Here is a 24,976-nt window from a genome sequence, read left to right as displayed (position 1 = left end):
AATAACCACTGATGTAAAGTATCAAAAAATACATAACTGTGCAAGATATTGTTGCATATTACAGTAAGTCTAAAATAACCACTGAATTGTATCTTTGTTGAGGTTTACTTATTTGTTTGGTTTTCCTTGCACTAAAGTTAAAAACGTTTTTAATTTGGGAAGTAAGCTTCTCATTCCTCAGCAAAACCTGTGAATTTGTGAAGAGGATGGGTACACAGTAGCCAAATCTGCTTGATGTACAGCCTTAATAAGGTATCAAATACACATACATATTTATACAAATGAGTGAAAGTGGTAGAGATAGAAACAGACTTTGAAATTCCAAGTCTACATTTTTATCTATGAATGTACATACGTATATAACATATCTACTGACACTTCCCTAGAAATTAAAAACAAACTCCTAAAGGGAAGTAATACTTTTCATCTATCTTTTCTTTTGAAAGGAAGTAAGATTCCACTAGTCAGTATTGTATGTAGGGAAAACAGACTCCCTAATACCATACAGAGCACATATACACTGGGCAACTTTGTCGTTAGAGTTGCTTCAACTGTAGTATTCATTTTGTGTTTTAAAATGAATGTAGATTTAATACTTACGGTATTTTTCTGAGATACCATATCCTGGAAGAAAAAGAGAATAAAGACTGTAATTTTTACTGGGAATTATTATTACACCCAATAAAACTAAATGGCATACAAATATACACATATACAAATATGTTCTTCAATGCACAATCTGCTCTTCCTGCCATACCAAATTCCAAGTAAAGGACAACATAAAAAAAAAAAATCTCCGTAGTTCAGTTTCAGAAAGAACTGATGATTCAGAGAATAAAACTATTTAAATTAGTGCTCAGAAGATAAAGAAAATTTGTACTTGCCAGTAACTGGAGTTTCTCAAGCTGGGCACTCCATAAGCCTACTGAACACTTGTGAATCAATAGCATTCAAAGCTGGAGACTTTTTCTCTCAAAGAATACTCTCAAGATACCTAGGCTCCTTTCCTTCCTGGATGGGCACAGCCTAAAACACTCATGCACCCTAGTTCTTCTGACTCTGAAATCTAAAGAGAGAGACTGAAACCATGAGGAGAATAATAATTTAATGTAAACCAAACCTCAAAGATCTGCAGCTGTTGTTAAGTAACCTTCTCCTCCCTCTTGTGGTGGCATACATGTCCAGTGAAGATCACTTAGTGAAATAAACAGATCTCCAGATAATCTACTCTACAAATGTTAGAGGCAGACTTGTTTCTAAACAAGGTTACTGAAGTAATTTAACTGTATGTGCTCTGGCAATCTGAGATCGTTCTTACTCGACAACTTACACAGAAATGATGGTGCCCATGTATATACCATCAGACTGAACATTAGGAACAATCTAAGAGGTTTAGTTCCACAATTATGGACCTCTTGAAATCCAGCCTTTTTATTATGTGCTTAGAAATAGGTTGTTTTGGAAAGAACTCTATTGAAACCAAAGATACAACTCTTGGGAGAACTTCAAGGATGTATTCTATGAAGCTGTGTAGCCAACAAATATACAGCAGTGTAGTCAGACTGGTATCCACAGATCGTAAAGCTAGAAAGATTATCACATTGGAAAGGGATAATTGGAAACAAATGAAGAAGTACTCACCTGTGCTGTAGGCTCACAGGAAAAACTCCAAGAGGAAGGATCTCCAGAAAGAGATCCTTCCTCAATGGCAGTCAGCCCTTAAAACAGGGTCTAGGAGCAGTGGAGCCAGGCTCCACCCCTTCCGGTCACACAGGTGAATTGCCTTCACCTGTGTTCCCACAGCTGACTCGGTGCTTGCCTCGGCTGATCAATCAGAGGTTCAGCCCATGATTCAGCAGTTCCTATACAGAAGTGAACTAAATAAAGTCAGGCTGCCTGAACTTCACAGCTACTCCAGTAGGAGTAACAGTCAGAATACTGCCTTCAGAACAGCTAGGCTAGCTACTCTTAATGGGTATGTAAAGCAACCCAAATCCAAGTAGAGTAATGTATTCCTAAAAGCAAAGGGAAAAAAAAAAAAAACCTGGCTAAATTAGTCAGAAATAACAAACTACCAATAGATAGTCAACTATTCATATCAAGGTATTTATACCTAATAGAATTGCTGATTAATGCAAACTCTTTAGGGAATAAAATACATGAACAGCATAAACATGCTGTTCTCAGTGAAGGTAGCAAGAAAAAGGATGATATTATAGGAATCAGTAAGCGATAGTATAAAAGAGTAATCTAAATGTGAGCCAAACCAAAGAGAACCTACACTGTGAAAGAGAAATATCCCACTATAGGACTTGCAGCCAGAACAGCATTAAAAAACTTCAGTGTATAGCACGTTACCTTACTAAAATAGTGAATAACAGGCCTGTAAAATGATTTGATGAGGATCTCTTCCTTATCTTCATTAAAGAGAAATAAAAAGAAGATTCCTGTAATCTTAGCTTCTCAGAAATTAGGAGATACTAACCTCATCTGAGAGAAGTACTTGAATGTTCAGAGTACGTTGCAATACATCACTCCTTTGAGCATCATCTTTGTACAAAATTTGCACTTTCACTTCCAACTTGAACCATCTGAGGTAAACCCAGTACTGCAGTATGGATCTCTCCTTATAAACGAGCTTTTACACTACTCTAACCACTGCTATTCTTGGTAGTAGCTATTATTCTTAACAAGATTTTGCTGAACAGCCATTAGGAAATCACACTCAATGAAAGTTTCAGGAAAAAAAACCACAAACATTGGCAGGATCAGGTAGTTAAAGGTTTTTCTGAAATGAAGCAAGATTTAAGTGAGAACCTTACTTTGAGAGACTGAGCAGTATCAGCATCAGTGCCATGGTAGAGTATAACATTATTTGCCATGTCAAAGCTTTCACGCACACCAAGGTGGTAGAACAGTGATGGTTGCTTGGAAATATCACTCATATCCACAACTGCAACATCTGAAATGAGAGAGGGAGGGGGGAAAGCGTTAAAAAAATAAGAAGTCTTAAAACCCATTTTATTACTACAAAGAATTTAAAATAAATGCTGAAATCATAAAATCATACGTACATTTGTAAGTACAAAAATCAACATACTCAATTAAGGATCATTTTCTCATGGTAGAAGTAAATGTTACCATGCACTTGAAAGATACTACATCCAGAAAATGATCACACCATTACCATAACTGTGAGGCATGGTCTATGAATTCACAGTTTTGAAAATCATTGCATCAGGTATACTGCAGGTGAAGGAGGAATTCTACATGTGCACCTCAAGCCAGGCCTGACGGTCTGAATGCCCACTAAGATGGAAGATGTAGAACCTACAGGTGAAACCTCTGAGGAGAATAAGGCAGCTGAAAATTAAGGAAAACCACAAGACCGTGTTTATTTTAGCTGAATTTTGAAGTACGGGAAATTCCTAAACAGTGGAAGGAGAAATAAGTTGTGAAATTGTCTTTTAGAAGCTACGTGCATGATACAGTTTGAGGTGCAGGGCAGGGTGGAATAAAGGACTCAACCACAAGCAGCATCAGCAAGACTTCAGTGCTCCTGAGCAGCACTCTAGTCAGAAATAGAATTAAGAAACTGCATCAGTGAAGATGACCTATACAGAGAGGTGAACAGAAATACCCTGCACTGTGCAGAACAGCTGAAACACAGACTAAAGATTTGGAACTCACTGTCTGTTTTTATGTAAGCCTAAAGACCAGCACAGACAGAGTAAGTAACCGGAATAAAGACACAAGCTGTTTTTCCCTTGATCCTTGTATATTCTGTGCTACCTAAGAAAGCTGTGGTCTAAAGCTTTTTGAAGGTCTGTATCTGCATGACTGTCTGCTTTCACTGCGGCAGGATAGATAGCTAAATGTACATCCAAAGTATTCACAAGACTAAACCACAAGGCAGTCTGAGGTACAAAACAGATTCCAGAGTCCCAGTTCAGCAGGGCAGTAAATCCTGCACCTCTGAAGCTGCTAACAGACAGCTCCTGTATCTACAGGGAATGACGGAGAAGAATGAAGCTACTAATAAACAAGAAACCCATGAGCAGGCCAGGCCTGGTGTGTGAAATCCAAACAAAGCAGCCAGTTCACCTGGGCTTTACTGAGGTTACCTACCAGAAGAATCAATGCCCCATACTCAGTGTGCAAGCTCTTGGTAAATCCAGCAGTGAATATACATTCCTGTACAATTCCACCTGGGTATTTTAAAGGCTGTGCTAAAGCACCACACCCTGGGGTCAGCCAAACCTTTTTGTTAACCTGTTAAAGCACAAGGATGGCCTTTTGAGTCCACAGAAATGACCTGTCTAAAAACCAAAATATCGCTATTTAAAACATAATAATTTTAAAAATAATTTTAAAAGTAAAAAATAATAAAATAAAATAAAATCACGGTAAAGTGAGTAAATTCTCCTATCCCTGAGCAACCTCAAATCCTGCACCACCTACTGATTGCCTTTCCAGTTCCTGCTCAGTGAGTTTTCTACAGTGGAGCCAATGCTTAGCATACTGCACACTACAGGCTCATTCTGCTTGAAGCAGTAAACCCCAGCTTCATCCACACATCCAAATACAGATTATCCCCACCTCCAACGTTACAAAATCAATTGAGAATACATAAGTGATCTATAAATTAAACTTTTAGACAAAATAACAAGCAGACCTAGAATCATATTAATTCAAGGAAAAAGATGAAGTCAAAGAGGTTGGACTGCTTTTAGTGCCTGTATAAACTGATTTTGTGGAACTGTGCTGTGGAATCAAAATCTCCTTCCTGGTGAGAGAATTTAGACAATGTGTTCACGTAGCACGCAGATATTACATTTTCCAATACCATGTGAGCAATGATCCATAACAGTTCATTGCAACAAGGCTAAAAGCAGCCCATTGCTGTGCAAGCCTACATCTGAAATTGGCCTTCTCTTGACTGCTGCTCGATAACAATATAAGTCGCATCAGAACCACTCTAAATGGGCACAACCACAAAAACGTCCATGTTAAAAAGGAGAATTATTCAGCAGTTAACACTGATAAAAGATACATGAGGATGAGAGTATTTCTTGTTTATTCACACCTCATGAACACAAGTGCGAATAAGGTAAAATAAATAGAAGACTAGCAGAGAAGATGAAGGTGGTATCACAAAAATATACATGCACATGGAAAAAAAATAGTCCCAGGAAGATGACTGAATAGATCCAGTCTGACCGTGGGAACCAAGGGATGAAACAGAAGCAAACACCATTTGACTGAAGCAGAGCATCAGAAGTGCCGGTGGCTGCGGAGCAGAGCAGTGATAAGACCCTGTGCTCCCAGGGAGGTCTCCACAACCCCTACAGCAGGAACAGCAGTACGCTGGGAGCAGGAAGGAGAGAGTATGCATCTATCTACATAGCAACTTTACTCAGGTGCTAAGGAAGCATAACTTGAATCTGGGGAAGCCAGAAAATGAACGTGAGTGAACAAATGAGCAGTAATCAATGCTAATTAAAGAAGCAGCCGCCTGAGACACATGCAGTGCACTGGGCGCTGCAAGTACGGCACTCAGTGACAGTGACCACTCCCCAGCACTACCATTTTCAGGGTTTCATCTCTTCTTAGTGTAGCGAGCTTTGTGAATTACTCAACGATTCACAAATACTTTTGTTTCAGTTGTCTTATGCTTTTGCTTGCATAAAATCTTTCATCTACAGTTCTTGAAGCACAGATATTGGGCCCTGTATTACAACCACATATATAGTATGGTTGCAAAGAGAGAAGAACTTTCTTTATAAGGTCTGTGAGATACATAAAACTAATACTACAGCACAAGTACCTGCTTAGCAAGCATGATTTATGAACAGAAACAAGTCGATCACACTTCATCCTCTACTCCCACGTCCATGGCAGGAGAGCCAATTCAACAAAACGCTTTCCAAGCTTCTTCCAAATTTAGGTTCAGCTTCCTTTCTCACAGACAAGTGTCAATCAAGAGTTAATGCCAACTTTTTGGATAGCCAGATTGTAGGTGGTAATAGCTGAGGTTCAGACTAGAAGCAGTCAGCTTGGAAGAAACAGTGGCGCATGTAGTTGGAGGGAAACAAGTAATGAAATCAACCACCATGACACACCCGCAAAGCCTGAAAGCTTTTTCACATAAGCAGAGAACACAAAAACTGTATTTACTTTAAATACCTTGTTTAGTCACAACCAGAAATTTCTTGTTCTTGAGTTCAGTTCTCATCTGCAACCTTTTATGCTTTGGAATTCAAATAGCAGCCTCAGCACCACCAATTCTCATCCAGCAAAACCGTCCCTTGGGATACAGTGAACACCAGACAACCACCCAAAATGCAGCATGGACAGATGGAGGGGCCAACGTTCATCTTGAGCTTTCTGCATGAGTACCCTTTTCATCCAGAGTGATTCAAAACAGGGTTACATTCAGACTCAAACATTACAGCCACTAATCATGTCAGCTCTGTGGTGTTACTTTACAGCTGTACTCAGATACCGCCTCTTTCATCTGCCCTCTGGTACAGAGGACACACACTAAAAATAGAAACAGAACATATTTTTAGTGTTCCAGTGGTGTTCACTGCAATTCAGGAGAAACGAGGATTTAAAACTGTTAATTTTTCTAAACCATGATGAAGTATTCATGGCATTTATAACCGATACATACTCCTTATTATCAAAAGAACCCACATGTTCCAACAATTAAATCACACAAGAAACTACAATTCAGTTAAAAGCAGCAGAACAAATTACAGCAGGTAAGCAATACTGTCACTTTTAGGGATTGATATAGAACCCAGATGCTCATTTACTTTTATGTCCTGGGGTTTCTTATTTATTAAATACATCACCCGAATCTTGCAGTTCTCTCCCCTCAATTGCACGTTAAGGATTTTGTTTGTTGGGAAATGGAAGTAAAGGTTCTTCCAAAGTCCTTGGAAATGAAAAGCAAAAGCTTTATGAAGCATTATTAGATATATAATATAACTAAACTCACAGTAAAACTGTAGGTTTCAAAGAAGGCAAAGTACTATTCTAAAATAGGAAAGCAGTTCTACTGATCCAGAAAAGCAGAACTTGCGCCCAAAGAATGTCCGTGCTTATATTTAACTGATCTTCTAAGAGTGTTTCTCAGACTCTGCCAGACAGAATACAACCATGCAACTTCAAGAACTGGTGCACGAAGAAAATAAATATAGTTAATAAAACACATGGTAAATCCAAGTGTAGAATGCACTTTTAATGCTCTGCATTGAAGTATGAATATGAAATTAAAGTATGAACATAAAAACATTGCCTGACTAGAAAATATTGGAATGGTGAAACACCTGAAAAGAACCTGTCACACAGAGGGGTCAGAAAGTTTTATTTTTCTTCTTTTCCTAAAACGTTAACTGCATGAAAAGAACTAATCCTCAATGAACTTTTCCTGCATTATTGAAGTGCAGAAGCTAGAAAATATGCAATTTACTCTAAACATTTCCTAAGCTTCAAAATTGCTCAGTGTTTTCCACAACAAAGCTTTGTTCTCAGTCCTTTTTTTTTTCCCCCAACTTTGCCAGTCTTTGCTTGAGGTGTGTTTGTGTTTCTGTTCCTTTCTTATAAAAGATTTAATTAAAAACAATTCAGTCATTTATGAGACTGTGTTGGGGAACTTACTCTTTTGGCAGTATTAAACATCTTCCCATGCCAAATTAAGAAGGCTTAGTGCTTCTGTGTACCAAAACAGAGCGTCAGAATAATCAGGCTGCCTGGAAATACTCATGCTAGTTTCAATTAATGTTATTCATTCCAAAACTAAGATTCAGCAGTGATTTGGTCAGTCACAGTACAGGTGTTTAGTCTCACACAAGGTCATCTTCACTCCCCTCATTGTCAATGCAGAGAGATAAAGCAGCTAACCAAAGAATTGGCCACTGGAGAAGCACTATGGTTCTTCCTCATCAATACTAGACCCGCTGGCACTGTGCATTTGAAGAAGGAACAGAAGGACTTGTGACTAGAACATAAGTCACAAGTTAGACCCACAGCTAAGATTTCCAGAAGAGTCTCTGAACACCTAATTCTTGCTTGAATTTTCCAGAAATTGCATACACCTAGCCTAAGGATGAAGTTTACACTCGATAAGTTCTCATTAAACATACCTTTCAAGACAAATTTAAGTTTTACATTTCCATGAAAACTAATGGCATTCATGCTAAGGCTAGTTTTACTACACTATGTTTTACCCACAGAAGTTGTGGATGCTCCTTCCCTGGAGGTGTTCAAGACTAGGTTGGATGAGGCCCTGGACAACCTGGTCAAGTACCAGATCTGGAGGTTGGTGGCCCTGCCTATGGCAGTGGGGTTGGAACCTGAAGATCCTTGGGGTCCCTTCCTACCCAAGTCAGGATTTCATACTGCTGTTTGTGATGTCCTAAGTACAATATGGCCTCAAGTTTGAAGCAGGTAACTCAATGGTGTGAGAAATCACAGTTAAAATAAGAAGTCTGCACACATATTCACTGGAAACTTTTACAGTACACAGCCCTTTGCACACACATCCTTCCTTGAGGAAGTGCTGAAAAGTTTGCCCACTCTGAGCCATAGATCTTCAGACACCAACCACAGTCAAATCAAGTGAGTACTGACAAGGTGTTCATGCTGCTAATAAATGGTTTCTGAAAGTTGTGACATGTACAAGAGATCACTGTTTACACAGTTTCCTTCAGGTTTCTGGGTTGGATTGAGGGAGAGACCTCATCTCTTGGATCTTAGCTTTTGAGCAGTTTGACGTCCCAGGCAGATGAATGCTTATGCCTGCCTGTAACTCTTACCTCTTTCACATGACCCACGGTCTCTACTTTCCTCCCTTTCCATTCCATCCTCCCCTTAGAGTTCAGACACTTCTGATCTGAAACTTAAATACGAATGGATGAATTCTGCCTTAGTGCTGGCTCAGCAGCAGGTAGAAACTCTGACAAACACTGACTGGTCCTGTGAGTGGTATCCAGCTATCACCTTTCTGCTAGCCTCCTGGAAAAGCCTTAAGAAGCTATAAGACTTCACATGAATTGGAAGAAATAAAAGTTTAAAGGCTCTCTTAATTTCATGAAAGTCACTGTAAGAAGTTGAATAAAATCTAGGTGAGATAGAATCATAGAATCATAAAATTACCAAGGTTGGAAAAGACCCACAGGATCACCCAGTCCAACCATCCACCCATCACCAATACTTCTCACTAAATCATGTCCCTCAACACAACATCCAAACGTTCCTTGAACACCTCCAGGGTCGGTGACTCCACCACCTCCCTGGGCAGCCCATTCCAGTGCCTGACCACTCTTTCAGAGAAGTAGTATTTCCTAACGTCCAGCCTGAACCTCCGCTGGCACAGCTTGAAGCCATTCCCTCTAGTCCTATCACTAGTCACATGAGAGAAGAGGCCAACCCCCAGCTCACTACAGCCTCCCTCCAGGTAGTTACAGTACACGCACAAATATCTCTTAAAAAACAGTCATTCACTGTTTACAATTGTATTTCTTGAGTGCCAAAACAAAGTACTTACTGTTATTTCAACAATATAACCCTACATCCAACTGATTTTTTTTTTAAGGGTAAATTAAAGCATTTTTCCCATTTGACCATGTATAATGTAAAAAGGAATGGTATATTAATTCCAGCATGTTTCTTGAAAAAAGTCCTTCATTAAGAAATCCAACATACAGTACTAAATGCTCTATACTTACTACCTGCTTAATGTTAAAATATGCTGAGGATTATTAATAGTCTACACATTTCTTCTTAAAACAACTCAAATATCACATCAAGAATTAGGCTTAAATAGTATCAAAAATATCATGGAAAAACAGACCCTGTGGCACATGCTTCAAAATTTTCACCAAATATTCACTGCAACAGTGACTAAAATTTCAACATTTTTGTTACTTTCAGCATTCACCTATTTTTTTCCTCCCTCCCTATCAATCCCTCTTAAAGTGAAGGCTGGACAAAACATTCATCTGTAGCAGGACTCATCACATACTCCAGATGGAAAGAGAGAGACCCATGCTTCCTAAGAAGCAAAATAACCTACATTTAACTGCACAGTCTTCAGACACGATACAACCATAGCAGACATGCAGCTGTGGCGTACAAGGTGAAGAAAATCAGTTCACTCCTGTCTCAGTGGCTGCAGAAGATCAGCAGGCACACCATGACGAAGGCTGGCAGGGATGCAGGAAGAGACAGGGCAGTATCATGGCCCAAGCAGTTGAATGCTTCCCTGCACAATCAAATCCCATCCCTGCTTCTCTGTACCCCACAGCTGCTATGTGAAGCTAGCCTAAACAAAGTCAGGTCTCAGAGATGGACCCAGCAACCATACCGTTATTAGTATTCTGATTTTGAGGGAAAAAAAATGCCCCCACAACAGGAAAACTGACTTTGAAAAACAGAGCCCTCATTCTGAAGGTAGCTTGTAGCAAACCCATTGCCTTCAGAGAGAAGAAAATTCCCTATATTTTGCCTAAACTATTCCCTTCTACCATCCAGCTGAGCCTAGGCACAAGTTACAAGTCGAAGTCTTGGATTTAATAACTGTAGTAGTCCATCTGCAAAGCAGCTAATCTACAGAGCAATCAATATGCCTGATTCCTAACTTGAAACAGACAGCTATTTACACTTCCCACATGCTCACACAACCTCGGTATCCAAATGTACACTAAGAAAGCAGCATTCAAAAATTGTCAAAGCATATTTAAAGAACACATATCTGTTTCCCTTTTTGTTATTTACAGACATTAAGCAAATGAAATTTCCAGAAGTCACTTATTTCTTACTTTTCCCAAAGCCATTAACAGTGACTGATGAAGGGTTTCAAATCGACATATCCAGAACATTACAAAAATATTTACCCACCACAGATTACCTGGGAAAGAAACCTGCTCTGTTTTTCCCGGCTTATATACTCTTAGTGTATTAAAAGCTTTGATATAGGTGCTAGGCAAAGCTTTGATATAGGTGCTAGGCAGCCATAAGGAGCAGATCTCATATTGTGCATACTTTTCACAGACCCACAGAATACCCCAAGTTGGGAGGGACCCACAAGGATCATGGAGTCCAACCCCTGGCTCCACACAGCACCACCCCAAATCAAACCCTATGTCTGATTGTTGAACTCCGGCACTCAAGGCAGTGCCCACTGCCCTGGGCAGCCCGTTCCATGCCCACCGCCCTCTGGTGCAGCCCCTGTCCCTAACCCCCAGCTGCCCCTCCCCTGACACAGCTCCATGCCGTTCCCTCGGGCCCTGTCGCTGTCACACAGAGCAGAGCTCAGCGCTGCCCCTCCGCTCCCTGTGAGGAGCTGCAGCCGCCATCAGGCCTCCCCTCAGCTCCTCTGCTCTGCGCTGAGCAAACACAGGGGCCTCAGCTGCTTCTCATACATCCTGCCCTCCAGACCCTTCACCATCTTGGTAGCCCTCCTTTGGATACTCTCTAATAGTTTTACATCCTTCTTACACTGTGGCACCCTAACCTGCGCAGTGCCTGAGGTGAGGATAACGTTATTTCCCACATTTCCCTAGCAAGTCAAGGAGCCCACAATTTCTGCAGAATCAGCCATTTTGCCGCCTTGTTTAACAAACAGTGGAGTAGACTAAAAACAGGCATTTCACACTAACACTAGCTGTGTGCCAAGCATCACATGAGATTGTTTCCACTGCAGTGTTTACTAGAGCTGAGCTTGCCAGTTGAGAGAGCATACAGCAAAAGGCACCCAGCCCTGAACCTAATTTGAACCTCACCTGTAGTCTGGGAGGAAAATAAGAAAGTTGAACTTTATGTAACTTCTCATACACCTTGGCACTCCCTACACTGAGTCATGAGAGGCAATGGGGTCATGAGAGGCAATGAAAGGGATTGAAGTACAACCTAAAAAAAAATAATAATTCTTTATGGGATATCCTGGCCAACGTGCAATTAAGAGGAGTATGAAATTCAAAAAGAAAGGCTGTTCCTTCCTTCTCAACAGCAGGCTAATCAATTCCTAGGCCAAGGAGGTTCAGATAAGCTCCAAACCTTTGAACACTTATCCAACCTAAATGACTTCAGTCACTCATCATTTAAGGTTGAATACCTTGGCTGGGAAGCAGCAAAAACCTGCCAAATCCACGCATCCTGAGCACATTGCAAGTTGGCCAACAACATATATCAAAAACATTTGAGAAAACAAAATTATGCTGCATTTTATCTTCTGCCCAAAGAAATGTTCGAGATAAGACTAATCAAAATACAAGGCTCTACCATGAAAAGAAATAAAAATACTTTGGTACACCAAAGTTTATAGGTCTGTGTAAAGCTATTTAAAACCTTATTTTTTTTAAGAATGAAAAATGTAACATACAAAGGTAAATGAGACTTACCTGCCCTAAATCCCTTATTTTCTTCCAAATCATTTATTTAAAAACAAAGATCAAGAAACACCTCCACCACTAGAAATCTGTACTGGTCCATACCAAACTGTGGTATAGGTCTTATAACTGTATCACAGATTTCCTCTTTATAGAGCCTCAGGCTTTCATTTAGGGCCCACGTGGAAGTACAATATGCATGGATAAATTGTTAATTGAAAACAGGCAGCACTGTTAAAGTGGAAATGCAAATGAAGTTTACATAAAACCACAGCACACTCTGTGAGCCAAAAAGCTTCCACTCACGTACGGGCAGAGTTCTTGATTCAGCATTCTGGATGTTGGGCAGATGTGGATCCAATCAGCTATTTTTACCTTGCCTGTAAACAGCACAAGCGTTAGGTGCCTGCCTAAATGCTGCACACATTACTGTAAAAATCCTTATCCACCACTGAATACTGTGATTTCAAAAATGTGCAACGTCCATTAAAAAGTGTGTAGTGATCAAAAAAATCTAGGATTTCAGTAGAAGGCCTCATTTCCAAAGCGAATTACCAACATTATCTACTTTAACTATCCTATAAATGCAGTATGAGTTATTACTTCCAGCTTGCAAATGGGGAGCATTAAGCATGAACACAGCCTGTTAATTAACACAGCGTATCCATACAAAATTTCCCTATTTTAACATAGAGCATAACTAAAAGTATATAAATGATGCAACTCTAAGCTAGTTATCACAGGATCTCTATAGAGTCAGATGAGTATTAGTACTTCCATGCTGCAATTCATCAGACAGTTACATGAAGCTGTCATTTTATAACAAGCCTCTAAATGTGGTCTCCATCCTTTATTAGACTGTAGGATGGCTCATCTCAAAGTATACATACACATAAGTTGTCAGAAGATGAAGCCCAGCATGTATGCTGACAATATCTCTACTTAAAAGAAGAAGAAGAAGAGCACCAAGTATTTAATAAATCCCAAGACATATTGGCTTTTTCATTGTAAATTCAATTGTTCAACTACTGTTAACTGCATTTTGAGGATGATTTGTTGGACTGTTCTATTTATCGCACATCTGAATCTGCTATCAAATTTTGTACTTCAACTCAACCAAGTAGACTTCGTGAAGACTGTGGCACTTCTTGCAGAAGCATGATTTTCTTCGTATGTTGTGGAAGGACCTTAGTTTCTACAGACGTAGGGATGATGAGTAAATAAAAATAAAAGCTATTGGAAAAAAAAAGGCCGCAGGTACTATGAAGGTCATCATTATCACATGCAAGCTTTTCTACTAAGTAAATTTCCCCTTTTAAAGATCTTTTAAAGATTTCTGAACCGTGTATTGCCACTTTCTGTAGACTGGATGGGTGTTTAGCGGCAGTGCTAAGGCAAACTGCTTTACCCCACGTTCATGCCAGCTCTTCCTAGGATTGCTTTTTCCACAGTTATCACAGTGTAGCAGAGTAGAGATCACAGATCAAAACTCAGCAGAAAAAAAAAGCCAAAACCATCCAAACAAAAAAAACCCACTTATACTTGTATTACTCGCTCTGAAAATTAGGTTACAACTTCAAACTGGCAGAAAAAGTCAACAGCAAGTGACTGTAAGAATCTGCAGGCTTGTGGCTTGAGCCATGGAGCAGGGAGGGCACTGGGTTTTGGACCAGTGAAAAGTTTCAGCATTAACACTACAGCAGAATGATTTACTTCTGTGAGGCAAGTATTCTGAAGCATAGAAAAGCAAGCGTAGTTTATTATGGCACAGCGATCCAATAATTTTAAGAGTCGGAATTCATGCTGTCTCCTCACAGACCACAGCAATGCAGCTTTTGCTCCTGGCACACCTCCATAGCCACCCCAACCTCCAAGGAAAAAGTGAAGGTAGTTGCAGCACCCCTGAGAGAAAGACAACAGGCTAGGTGGAACTGTACATGTTTGGCCCACCAGTAGCTGCCAGCTGAACCAAAATGACCTCAGCAGCGACTGGAGCTCTGCAGCAAGCCTGTGCCCAGGAGCAGGATAAAACAACAGCTGTGCTCTCTCTTGGCTCAGCCTCAAGCACACGCAGTTCAAAGGTAGCACAAGGCTAAAGCAACTCACATCTACACTGAAGCACGAGGGAAAGAGTCTACCCTGTTCAGTAGTTTCACCTGCAAGCTGTAAACCATCTCGAAGTCCTTCTAAAAAATGACCCTATACCCCTGACTGCCTAATTCAGCTACATAATATCAGTGGAGCATGAAAGGAGGCAGCAGCTCAAGCAGGCACTGCTAGGGCTGCTCCTTTGCCTGTGCCAGAGCAGCAGTATACCCCACAGGTTAGCTGTATATGGATTAGCAGCCAGCACAGCGAACCAGTGAGTTAGAACTTGGGGTCATCGCTGGAGCAGAGTGCAGAAGGAGCCCCAAAATCTGGAGTTCTTGCCCCAGTTCTGCACCAACTCCTTATTAGAAGAGCCTTACCTCAAACTTCTACATCTGCAAAAGGGGAACATCAGTTACTTTTTAACTAAGGATACATAAACACCTGTGATTCGCTTAATGACCACGTGTAATTCCATGAGAAAACAGAAGTGAGGTATAGCTATAAATAAAATAAAACCAGGTAATAAAAGCAGGACATGACAGAACACACAGCATAGGTGAGGTTGGAACAAACTGCTGGAGATCATCGAGTCCAAACCCCTGCTGAAGCAGTTTCCCTACAGCAGGTTACACAGGAAAGCATCCAGACAGGTTTTGAATATCTCCAGAGGAGACTCCATCGCTTCTCTGGGCAGCCTGCCCTGGGGCTCCGTTGCCCTCACATGCCTCATGCTCATATGGAACTCACTATGTTCCAGTTCGTACCCACAGTCCCTGGTTCCACTGCTGGGCATTGCTAAACAGAGCCTGGCCCAAATCCACGTGACATCCATCCTGTAGATATTTATGCCACAGGAACGTGAATGCACTCAACATAACCTATTTATGGTTACTTGCTTACATGTTTCTAATATTGTCCAGCTGACACGAAGAGAGCTATTTCATAATCCTATAGGCAAGCTGAACCAAAGCAGAGCCTTTCAAGCCACACGTTGAAAGAGCAATAAGGCTGATACACAGCTATGTTTCATGTTGACAGTGAAAATAATGTTGTGTGAAGCATGCAAATCTCTGAATGCAAGTAAGTGTTCCTGTAAGATGACTTCATACTGAAAATTGAACCCAACATCATTAAAGCAAAAGACACATCTTGAATGTAATGGGAGCATCACAGCACCTAGGATGTATCAGAGCACAGTAACATAAACACTTGACAGACTGCATCAAGCTTGCTACTGTCATTTAAAATTTACCTCACATCCTTGGATATAAAAGGGCTGTAATGCTACTACATTGCAGTCTTGTTAGCAGAATACCTTACTTTGATGGCACAATGAAGTGCTTGGCTGCAGTCTCCCAGAGTTGCTCTGCATGTGCAGTATCACACAGAGATAAAAAATCAGGTCCTGACAGCTCTGCTGTTGTATTAAAGCAGCACAACACTCAACCTCGTCAGCCCCAGCCTCTTAGCTACCGCATTCCTGCTCTGGAGATAGTTTTACTGCTTCTCTTCACATTTCCATATCACACTGTGCATACATCTCCTCAGATTTAAAAAGAAAACACACCCTCAGCCACTGGGCCAGTTGCAGAAGAAATGAAAAGAGAAATACTAAGTATTACTCAGTAAAACTGCTACCTCTGCCTGCTGAAGCAAGCATCAGACAGCCACCCTTTAACCCCTCCCCGCCACTCACTGTCACACCCAGGAGCAAAGATAAACTACAGCGGCAAGGATTGTTGACGTTTATTTAAGGTTATTGCCCTCAGCTGTCATCCTCACCTTCCTGTCAGAGATCACAATTCCTGCAGCAGAGTCAGCGAGGCAAAGATGTGCCTCCAGCTCAGCGACACCAGTTACCATGCTGTGGATTAGCTTGAAGATAAATGTTTACTTTATCCTGACATCCCCGCTTCTGGCTGAAGGTGTTGAAGCACTCCTGCCAACTCTGCAGTGAGGATGTCAGCCTTCAGAGGGAAGAGGGCTTCAGGGCGGTAGCTGGCTGTGGGTGACAACGTGGCTTCAGTCACTGCCAGTCTGAAAATCAGGACCCAGAACACACAGGCTGCCTTTCCCTTTCATGGCGTGAAGAAAAATAGTTTCAGGAACAAGAAATCAGGGTTAAGAGTGGTTCGACTGTGTTAGAGAGTAAGGAGGATCCACCTTTCAGGCTCTGTTTGGAAGCCCTCTCCAGTCTAACACTGGCTCTGAGTGAAGAGAGGGCTGCTGGACAGGCGTCAGGATATCCAACAATGCATTTGGGGCTACCTTACCACGCAGGATGCTGCTAAGAAAAGTTCATATGTAGCAGAACAACAGAGATGGACTTGAAAATATTCCATTACGCTGATAAACGATCTGACATACTGTTTCCTGGATTGTTTCAGGAGTAACCTTTTTCTTAAGCAAATTCTAGCTTCATTCCTTAGTTGTTCAGTCTCTGCTTGGTCTGTCTTCCTTTCAGCCAAACTTCCTTTCATCCTTTCATGCTGCTGACTTCAATGACTACTGTCATCTCAAAACATTGTGGCCAAACGATCCAAGAAATATCCCAAGCCTCCAAGCCTCCCCCGATTGCTTCTTTGTTCAATAGACACCACCACTCACTCCTGTATCACATAAATTACTTTGTTGATTGCTTGTTTCTAAAACAATCTGAGCAAAGAGAGCTCATCTTCTTGTTAATAAGCCCTAATTTCACCATTTATTCTAAGTTTGCTCTCACAGGAGCTGTACAATTTACAGGTTCCCTTTTATCAAAGCACCATAGAAAGTTTGGTGATTTCTGAAGATGAGAGTCATTCTGCATTACCTGCTGGTCTGCAATAACGTACCTAAGGCATAAATCACACTTCTGTTCATGATAAGATTTCAAATGGTGGGAAGTCAGTAATGAGTATGCTCAAGGAGAAAAGAAGGACATCATACTCTCCTTACAGCATAAAAGTGTTTTTGAGCACTCTTCTCAGTGGTCTACTGGGAAATCATCTACCAGGAATTCTGCCTGCAGACAGGAAAAAGAGCTTCCTGTTGTTCTTTCTCTTTGTTCTTTCTCTTCTCCATCCTTAAAGATTTCTGGTTTTGTCCTCAAAAAGGCACCAACTCTAATAATCATGGTATCATAGATTCATACGAAATGAAATACATCAACTTGCTTCAGGAGGGTGTCTTCTGACTAAAGTAAATGGCCACAACTTCAGGCAGAGTGGGAAAAGTGGGGTAGCGGATAGAGCTTCAATCAAAGAACCCACAGATACCATTCAGAAGGTGAAGACTTCACTGCTCAGTCATTAAGTGTCGGTAGATATGTGCTGGTCAGGATTCCAGACAGCAAACCAAAAGGCAAGCAAGCAACTATTAGAGAAGCCCTACTATCATAACAGAGCACGTTGTGCTTCAAGTTCTGCCCACAATGTACAGAAAGTAAATATGCATTGCGCTACTTTCCATCAGTATCACAATGGCATAACACTTCTCTGGATTTTTTTTTAATAAACACACCATTTCTGAACACAAAGTTAACCACGTGACATTAATGATGCTCTTTGTTAAGAACTGAATAGATGCCATCGGCCCCAGTCCAACACACGTTCTACAAAAAGAATATGACAGCAATAAATCATATATATACAAAAATACAGAAATTAAAAATGACTGATTTTTCAGAGACTAAAGAAATTGTGGGATAGCTGAACGAGCATGTTACGAGTCGATGAACAAATCTACTATGTTATGTTGTAGTTGATGGCAGTTAATCTGGGATTCTTAACAGATAGCAGTAACATCACGCATGGCTTTCCAAAAAGTACATGGGGGCAAATAAACCCCTCTGCTTTCGGACAGCTCACAGGGCTGGGTGAGAATGGTGACTTGTGCTAGGGGTTTCTCTTAATACAGGTAACAATATGACAGGATGCTTTGACCTAACAGTTTGTGAAACTAGGGCATCAATTATGGAGTTGTACCCCTGGCTGATTTTAAAACACTGCTACTGAAAAGGTATGAATGCAGGGCCTGTGTTGAAGTCTCCTTTGGAACAGTTCTTAGTTTAGGACTATTTAATTAGTTTTTAATAGATGTTAAAAGTGGTATAAAACATTTGCCAACTAAGTGTAGAGATAACAATGTCACAGTAGTATCCAGTGGTAAGGCAGTTCAGTATTACAAAGTTATATTAATCACGCACAAAGTGATCTCAGTTCTCCAAGATGCCCCGAATACCGAAGAAGTTGGCAAAGTTAGGCACAATCCTAAACAAGAGACACCTATTTAATAATGCAGGAACTTAAGAAAATGAATAACCATCTCAAAATAAGCTCTCAGTGCAGTGCAGAGCAAGTATGTGCCTACACATTAATAGGACTGTTAGAAAAAGTTTGGCATTGATGAGGCCAGCAGTACGGTATCACGCTTCCCTTTAGGAGGATAACACAAAGAAATAGAGGGGAGATACACAGAAGCTGCTGCTTGTGGTTGTGTCCTAAGGGATGCAGAGAGTGCATCTGTTATGCATAGAGAACACTTTCCAACCCTGCTAAGAGAGTTGTAACAGAATCCCATCTGAGAAGTTAGGAAACAACCAAAAAGGTGTGTTGTTTCTCAGTATGTGGATGACTTACTGAAGGATGAAATGGACTCATCATACAACCATGTAAAATGAGAACAAAGTCTTAAAGAGTCTCCCTTAACATGTCCCAAGAGCAAAACAAAGCATATTCTTGAGCAAGATGAGCATAAATGTGGACTTCAAGGAACCTTCCTCTTCAGAGTCATTGGATCCCCACTTTCCTGAAGTCTGCCCGTAAGGATATGAGAAACATCAGTGTGGAAGTAGTGCATGTGCTAATTTTGACTGCTTTAAATAATATCTACTGACTTAGGGGCTTCCTCTCCCTGCTTGCTCAGAAGGATGTAACTCTTTCTCATACTGCCCAACCATTTAAGTGGTTTGGCTGGAGAAGAGAGAGCAGGGTCCTTTAGCACCAACAGAGACCCGTAATAAGTTGGAGCCTGGACAGTAAGCAACACCAGCAGGTCGACTTCTTCAGGATGTGCTTCTACACTTCCTTAGAATCACAGAATCATTAAGGTTGGAACAAAACACTAAGATCACCTTGTCCAACCACAGACCCATCACACCATACCCACTAACCATGTCTCTGAGAACCACTTCCACACAGTTCTTGAACACCTCCAGGGACGGCGACTCCACCACCTCCCTGGGCAGCCTGTGCCACTGCTTCACCGCTCCTTCTGAGATGCTTCCTAATACCCAACCTGAACCTCCCCTGGCACAACTTAAGGCCGTTCCCTCTCATCCTATCTCTGTTACCTGGGAGAAGAGGTCAACTCCCACCTCACCACAACCTCCTTTCAGGCAGTTCTAGAGAGTGATAAGGTCTCCCCTGAGCCTCCTCTTCTCCACACTGAACAATTCCAGTTCCCTCAGCTGTTTCCCACAAGACTTGTGCTCCAGCCCCCTCACAGCTTCATTGCCCTTCTCTGGACACACTCCAGGGCCTCAATGTCTTTCTTTTAGTGAGAGGTGTGAAACCGAACACAGAACTCACCAGAGCTGAGTACAGAGGGCCAACTGCTCTGTCCTGCTGGCTGTACATTCAGAGCAATAAGTGGGAGCAGGAGGCATCTGGAGGACCAGCTGAGGAGCTGTCTCCAGCTCGGAGCTCCCAGCCAGACCGAGAGCCGGACAAGGCTTCTCAGCAAGTAACTCAAGAGTGCTGCTGTCCCAAGGCTTGGTGAGAGCTGTAGGTGAGCCGCAACACCCGCCCCGCAGCCCCCCGCCCCGCCGGCTCACCCGCGTCGTAGAAGGCGTCCAACACCGCCGTCTCCCCGAAGTCCAGCTCCCCGAAGTTGACCGTGCCGAGCTGCGCACCCTCCGCCTCGCATGCCCGCAGCAGGCACTGCCTCGCCCCGGCTTCGGGGCTGCGCGCCCCGGCCCCCGCCTTGGGCGGGTCGTTCAGCACGTACACGGCCCTCAGGCAGCGGGACCTCGGGGCCGCCGCGCCGCCCTCGGCCGCCTCCCCGCCGCCCTCGGCCGGGCCGGGGGTCGGCAGCTCCGGCTCCGCGCCGGGGTGCGCGGGCTCCGCCGCCGCGCCGCCCGCGGGGCTCTCCATGGCGGCTGCCGGCAGGTGCTCAGGCGGGGCCGCGCCCCATCGCCAGCCCGAGGGCGAACTTCGGTCGCGCCCGGCCGGGAGGCACCCTCGGGCGCCGAGGCGAAGGCCGAGCTCTGCGTCGCCCTCCCGGACGGGACAGCCCCTGGCGCACCGCGTCCCGCCGCCACCAGAGCGAGTCTGAGGGGAGGCGGCACCGTCGGGGTGACCGCGCCTCGCGCCTCACTTTCCTTCCCCGCCCCTCGCGGGGCAATCCGCCCCCGGGCACCGCCCGCTCCCTCAGGTCACTGCTGTTACTTGAAGTGGCGGCCCAGCTCGGCTGTGTTCGGAGGGGTTGAGCAGCGCCCCGTGCCCGTGCAAAGCCGGGCTCCGTCTGCTGCTGTCAGCCCGGATCTCCGGGCTGTTCCCGAAGCAGCAAAGACCACTGTTGCCGCTTGTTCTTCCCTCAGCTCGGTGTATCACACCCTTTCCCTAACGCCTTATCTTTCCACTTATCGTTTAAATGATCTTGACCATAGATAGGTCAACTGTGCCAAAAGCTTGAGAACAGTGCATCCTTCAGTTTCTTCTATTTTCTTTAAAATCTCTCATGATCGTGGCTCCATAATTCAGCTGCGTGGCACCAGTGAAAAGAACCCAGCCCCATCCACTTGATATCCTCCCTGTAAGTATTTGTAAATATGGTTAAGACCCCCTCTCAGCCTTCTCTTCTCCAGGCTGAACAGCCCCAGGTCTCTCAGCCTTTCCTCATACAGGAGATGCTCCAGGCCCCTCATCATCTCTGTGGCCTTCTGCTGGGCTCGCTCCAGAAGTTCTGTATTTCTTGAACTGAGAAGCCCAGAACTGGACACAGCACTCAAGATATGGCCTTACCAGGGCAGAGTGGAGGTGGAGGATCGCCTCCCTCAACATGCTGTCCATGCTTTTTAATGCACCCCAGAATACCATTGGCCTTCTTGGCCATGAGGGCACACTGCTGGCTCATGGTCACCCTACTGTCCACCAGGACAGCCAAGGTCCTTCTCTCAACTTTGTATCTTGGCTGTAAGAAGGGCACCACAGCATGCACTGAAATCAGGGCAGCCAAGGACCAAAGGAACTGTGGAAACCATGAGGCCTTAAGTGAATTTGGATTGGAAATAGCAAGTCCAGCTGGAAAACCTATTCACCTCACTTTTCACTTAGGGCTACAAACAAGTTTTAAGAGAACAGCATCTTTACCTTCTGATGCAGCCTTGCTCCCTACTGCTATCTGAGGTTAATATTTTTACCACATGCTATAATACAATAAAAGCAACTTATTGCACACTATTTACTACTTCTCTGAAAGGGTGGTCAGACACTGGAATGGGCTGCCCAGAGAGGTGGTGGAGTCACCGAGCCTGGTGGTGTTCAAAGAGCATTTGGATGTTGTGTTGAGGGACATGGTTTAGCCAGAACCATTGGTGATGGGTGAATGGTTGGACTGGATGATCCTGTGGGTCTTTTCCAACCTTAGCGATTCTATGATTCTATGATTTTCTTCTGTAGGTGTCTGGCACCATGGCCTTGTGACCAAAAGAGGGGTTCCAGTAGCCAGCTGTTCTGAGAGCCACTCCAAGGTGGGGATAGCATTGTGCTCAACATGGATGCAGAAAAACCACATAAGAGGCAAATCTGTCTCTCATTTTGGAGAGTTTGGGGTGAGTAAGCTGTTGGATTTGGTGCAGAGGTTGAGGTTCCTGAGCACTAGTATGGGAAACCTCGGAGAAATAATCTACTTTGGCTACTGGAGCTCCTATTCCTTCCTGGAAGTTTTCCTCTCTAAGCACGAGTAAGCCTTTCTGTTTGACACCTCTAGCTCTATTAGCCTTGAATCAGAAAGTCAAAAATTTTCTGATGTAACAGGACGAAAGTCTGAACCCATGCGCGGAAGTACCTCAGTGTGCATATGGCAGTCCTCAACTGACAAATATTGCTAGCACACACTTCTATGGTCCTCTCCAGCACAAACCTTACTTTGTATTTTTTGTGATATAAGAAAGTTTGGCTGAAGAGCTGGTTCTGGAGTGAAAAATACAATATTGTAAAATTTAAGGGATTATTTATGCAGGAAATCTTACTCCAGTGTGTTCTTAGGCTATCAACAGCTAACATGCAAAAAACAAATTGCAGTTGAATGGGTTCAGAACAATGGAGGCGTGCTGTGGTTCTCCCTGCAATCTTGAGAATTGTTGAAGTGTTAATTTGGAACAAATATGTGGGCTGGAATTGCTTAGCGGGATGCTGCTGAGACATAATAAAAAAGCCTTTTCTGCCTTCTAGAGATTATCACAATCCTGTTTCCTTGCAGATAGAAGATGTGTCTTTGGGTTTCATTCTGCAGCCATTAACATTCGGTACCATTTTATACTGCATGCTGAGAGGTCTGTCTCTTCATCTTGGAACAGAGCGACAGTCTTTCTTCATAGATATTTCATGTACAACAAGACTTTTCCTCTTTTCTTGATTATATTCACTCTTCTTCCAAGTAATATCCTTACCATTCCTCTGGCATTTTCCCTAACAAGCTGCCACATTCTGAAGATTCATTTTCAGTAGTTTAACATGGTGCCATTTGTCGTGCTCGTGGACTTTCTTTATAGCTAGGAACAAGGAGCATTTTTAAAGGAAGAAGCTTCGTTCTGTATACTGCAACTGAGCCTGTGATGTAGGACTCACATTTCCACTGAATACCAGTATCTTCAGATCTTGCAAGTTACCTGAGTGAGAACAAGTGGGAAACTCACTTTGGAGGGGAGGGATGTTGCAGTGTTTCTTTGCAAGTAAAAAGTTGAATCATTACCTAAGAGCTTTCTCTTCTCCAGGCTGAACAAGCCTAACTTGCTCAGCCTTTCTTGTGAAGAGAAGTGCTTCAGCCTTCTGAGCATCTCTGGTCTCCTCCGGACCTGCTCCAACAGCTCCACATCTTTCTTCTGCTGGGGGCCCCAAACTTGGACTCAGTACTGCAGATGACTCCTCATGAGAGCAGAGCAGAGGGGGACAATCTCTTCCCTCTCCATGCTGCCACCTCTCTTTTGATACAGCCCAGGATGCAGGTTTCTTTGTGGGCTGCAAGCTCACACTGGTCCTGTTGAGCTCACACAAGCTCCCGCTGAGCTTCTTATCAACCAACACTCCCAAATCCTTTTCCACAGAGCTATTCTCAACATGTTCTCTGCCTAGTCTGTGTCTGTGCTTGGGATTGCCCATGCCCAGATGCAGGACCTCTTGGACTTCTTGAATTTCATACGGTTTGCACAGGCCCACCTCTCCAGCCTGTCAGTGCCCTTCTGGATGGCATCCCTTCCCCTCAAGTGAGCTGACTGCACCATTCAGCTTGGTGTTGTCCACAAACTTGCTGAGGGTGCACTCAGTCCCACTCTCCATGTTACTGACAAAGATGTTAAACAGTGATAATGGTAAACTCTTTGTTAATTAACTTGTTAGTAGTACTGTTTCTAGTGTGCTCTCCACTTATTTTCATTTACAGTGAGCAGGTATCCAAGTAACCATACAGATACTGCTCTTATATGAATGAGAAGAAAATTGTTATTGTATTTATTGAACAAGAAAATAAGATCTATTTAATGTTAAATATGCATTCGTGTAAATGCTGTTCTCTTTTTTAAGGTCATCAAATAAAAGCTTTACCAGAGTCTATATAATATCCTGTGAATTCCCTTTAAGAAGTCCAGCAAAGCTGCTCAGTTTTGTTCAAAATCTTCGATTCAAAATATCATATCTATGCAATGGCATCGTGAATGAGCCTTGAAGGGGAACCTCACAAAGAGGCCTACAAATGCCACAAGCTTAGAACACTGACATGCAGGCAGTTTCGCTTTGAAATGGTGCCCTAAAGTGGCATGAACTCTAAATACCATACAGCCACTGAATCAGCACTGGTTTTCTTTCACTGGAAAGCACGAGACCTCATGTGCTCATCTGACATGCTGAGAGAGAATGAGGGCAAAGCAAACAGCTGCTGGTGCAAGGATACAATCTCTTAGTGCAGCTTTCTGCTCAGATCTCCTCTTGTGCGCAGGGTTAACTCAGCTTCTCCGGACCACAGCCCATCATAGTCCAACTAAAAACTACTCATCTCCTCTTTTCAACACATTTCACACAACTTCACATTCACTTTCTGAAGTTTATACTTCTGATGGGAAGAAAAACAAACCAGGCCCCCATCCAATTCTCAGCTGATAGACATTAATATTTTAATGACATCAGCACTATATTTCTTCATTCATGTGGTCCCCTGACATGATTAATGTTTTCTATTCTGCAGTCCTACACCTGACAGATCTTTTATCATGTTGGGTTTCTCCCCAACTG

General features: G+C 42.8%; 1 protein-coding gene across 1 annotated transcript in view; it reads right to left on the bottom strand.

Annotated features, from left to right (window-relative positions):
- The window catches only part of MAP3K15 (mitogen-activated protein kinase kinase kinase 15), a 73,258-nt gene extending 52,456 nt beyond the window's left edge, over positions 1–20,802 (bottom strand). The window contains exons 1-3 of the mRNA XM_003640489.6: positions 20,305–20,802; positions 2,823–2,962; positions 601–624 (exon numbers count right to left, since the gene is read on the bottom strand). Of these exons, the coding sequence (XP_003640537.2) occupies positions 601–624; positions 2,823–2,962; positions 20,305–20,623 (483 nt within the window). The 5' untranslated portion in view covers positions 20,624–20,802. The remainder of the gene's footprint in view (positions 1–600; positions 625–2,822; positions 2,963–20,304) is intronic.
- Between the last annotated feature and the right edge of the window lie 4,174 nt (positions 20,803–24,976).

The sequence above is a fragment of the Gallus gallus genome, chromosome 1 (assembly GCF_016699485.2).
Source record: "Gallus gallus isolate bGalGal1 chromosome 1, bGalGal1.mat.broiler.GRCg7b, whole genome shotgun sequence".
NCBI classification, from domain to species: Eukaryota; Metazoa; Chordata; class Aves; order Galliformes; family Phasianidae; genus Gallus; species Gallus gallus.
This window is presented reverse-complemented; position numbering and strand designations above follow the sequence as displayed.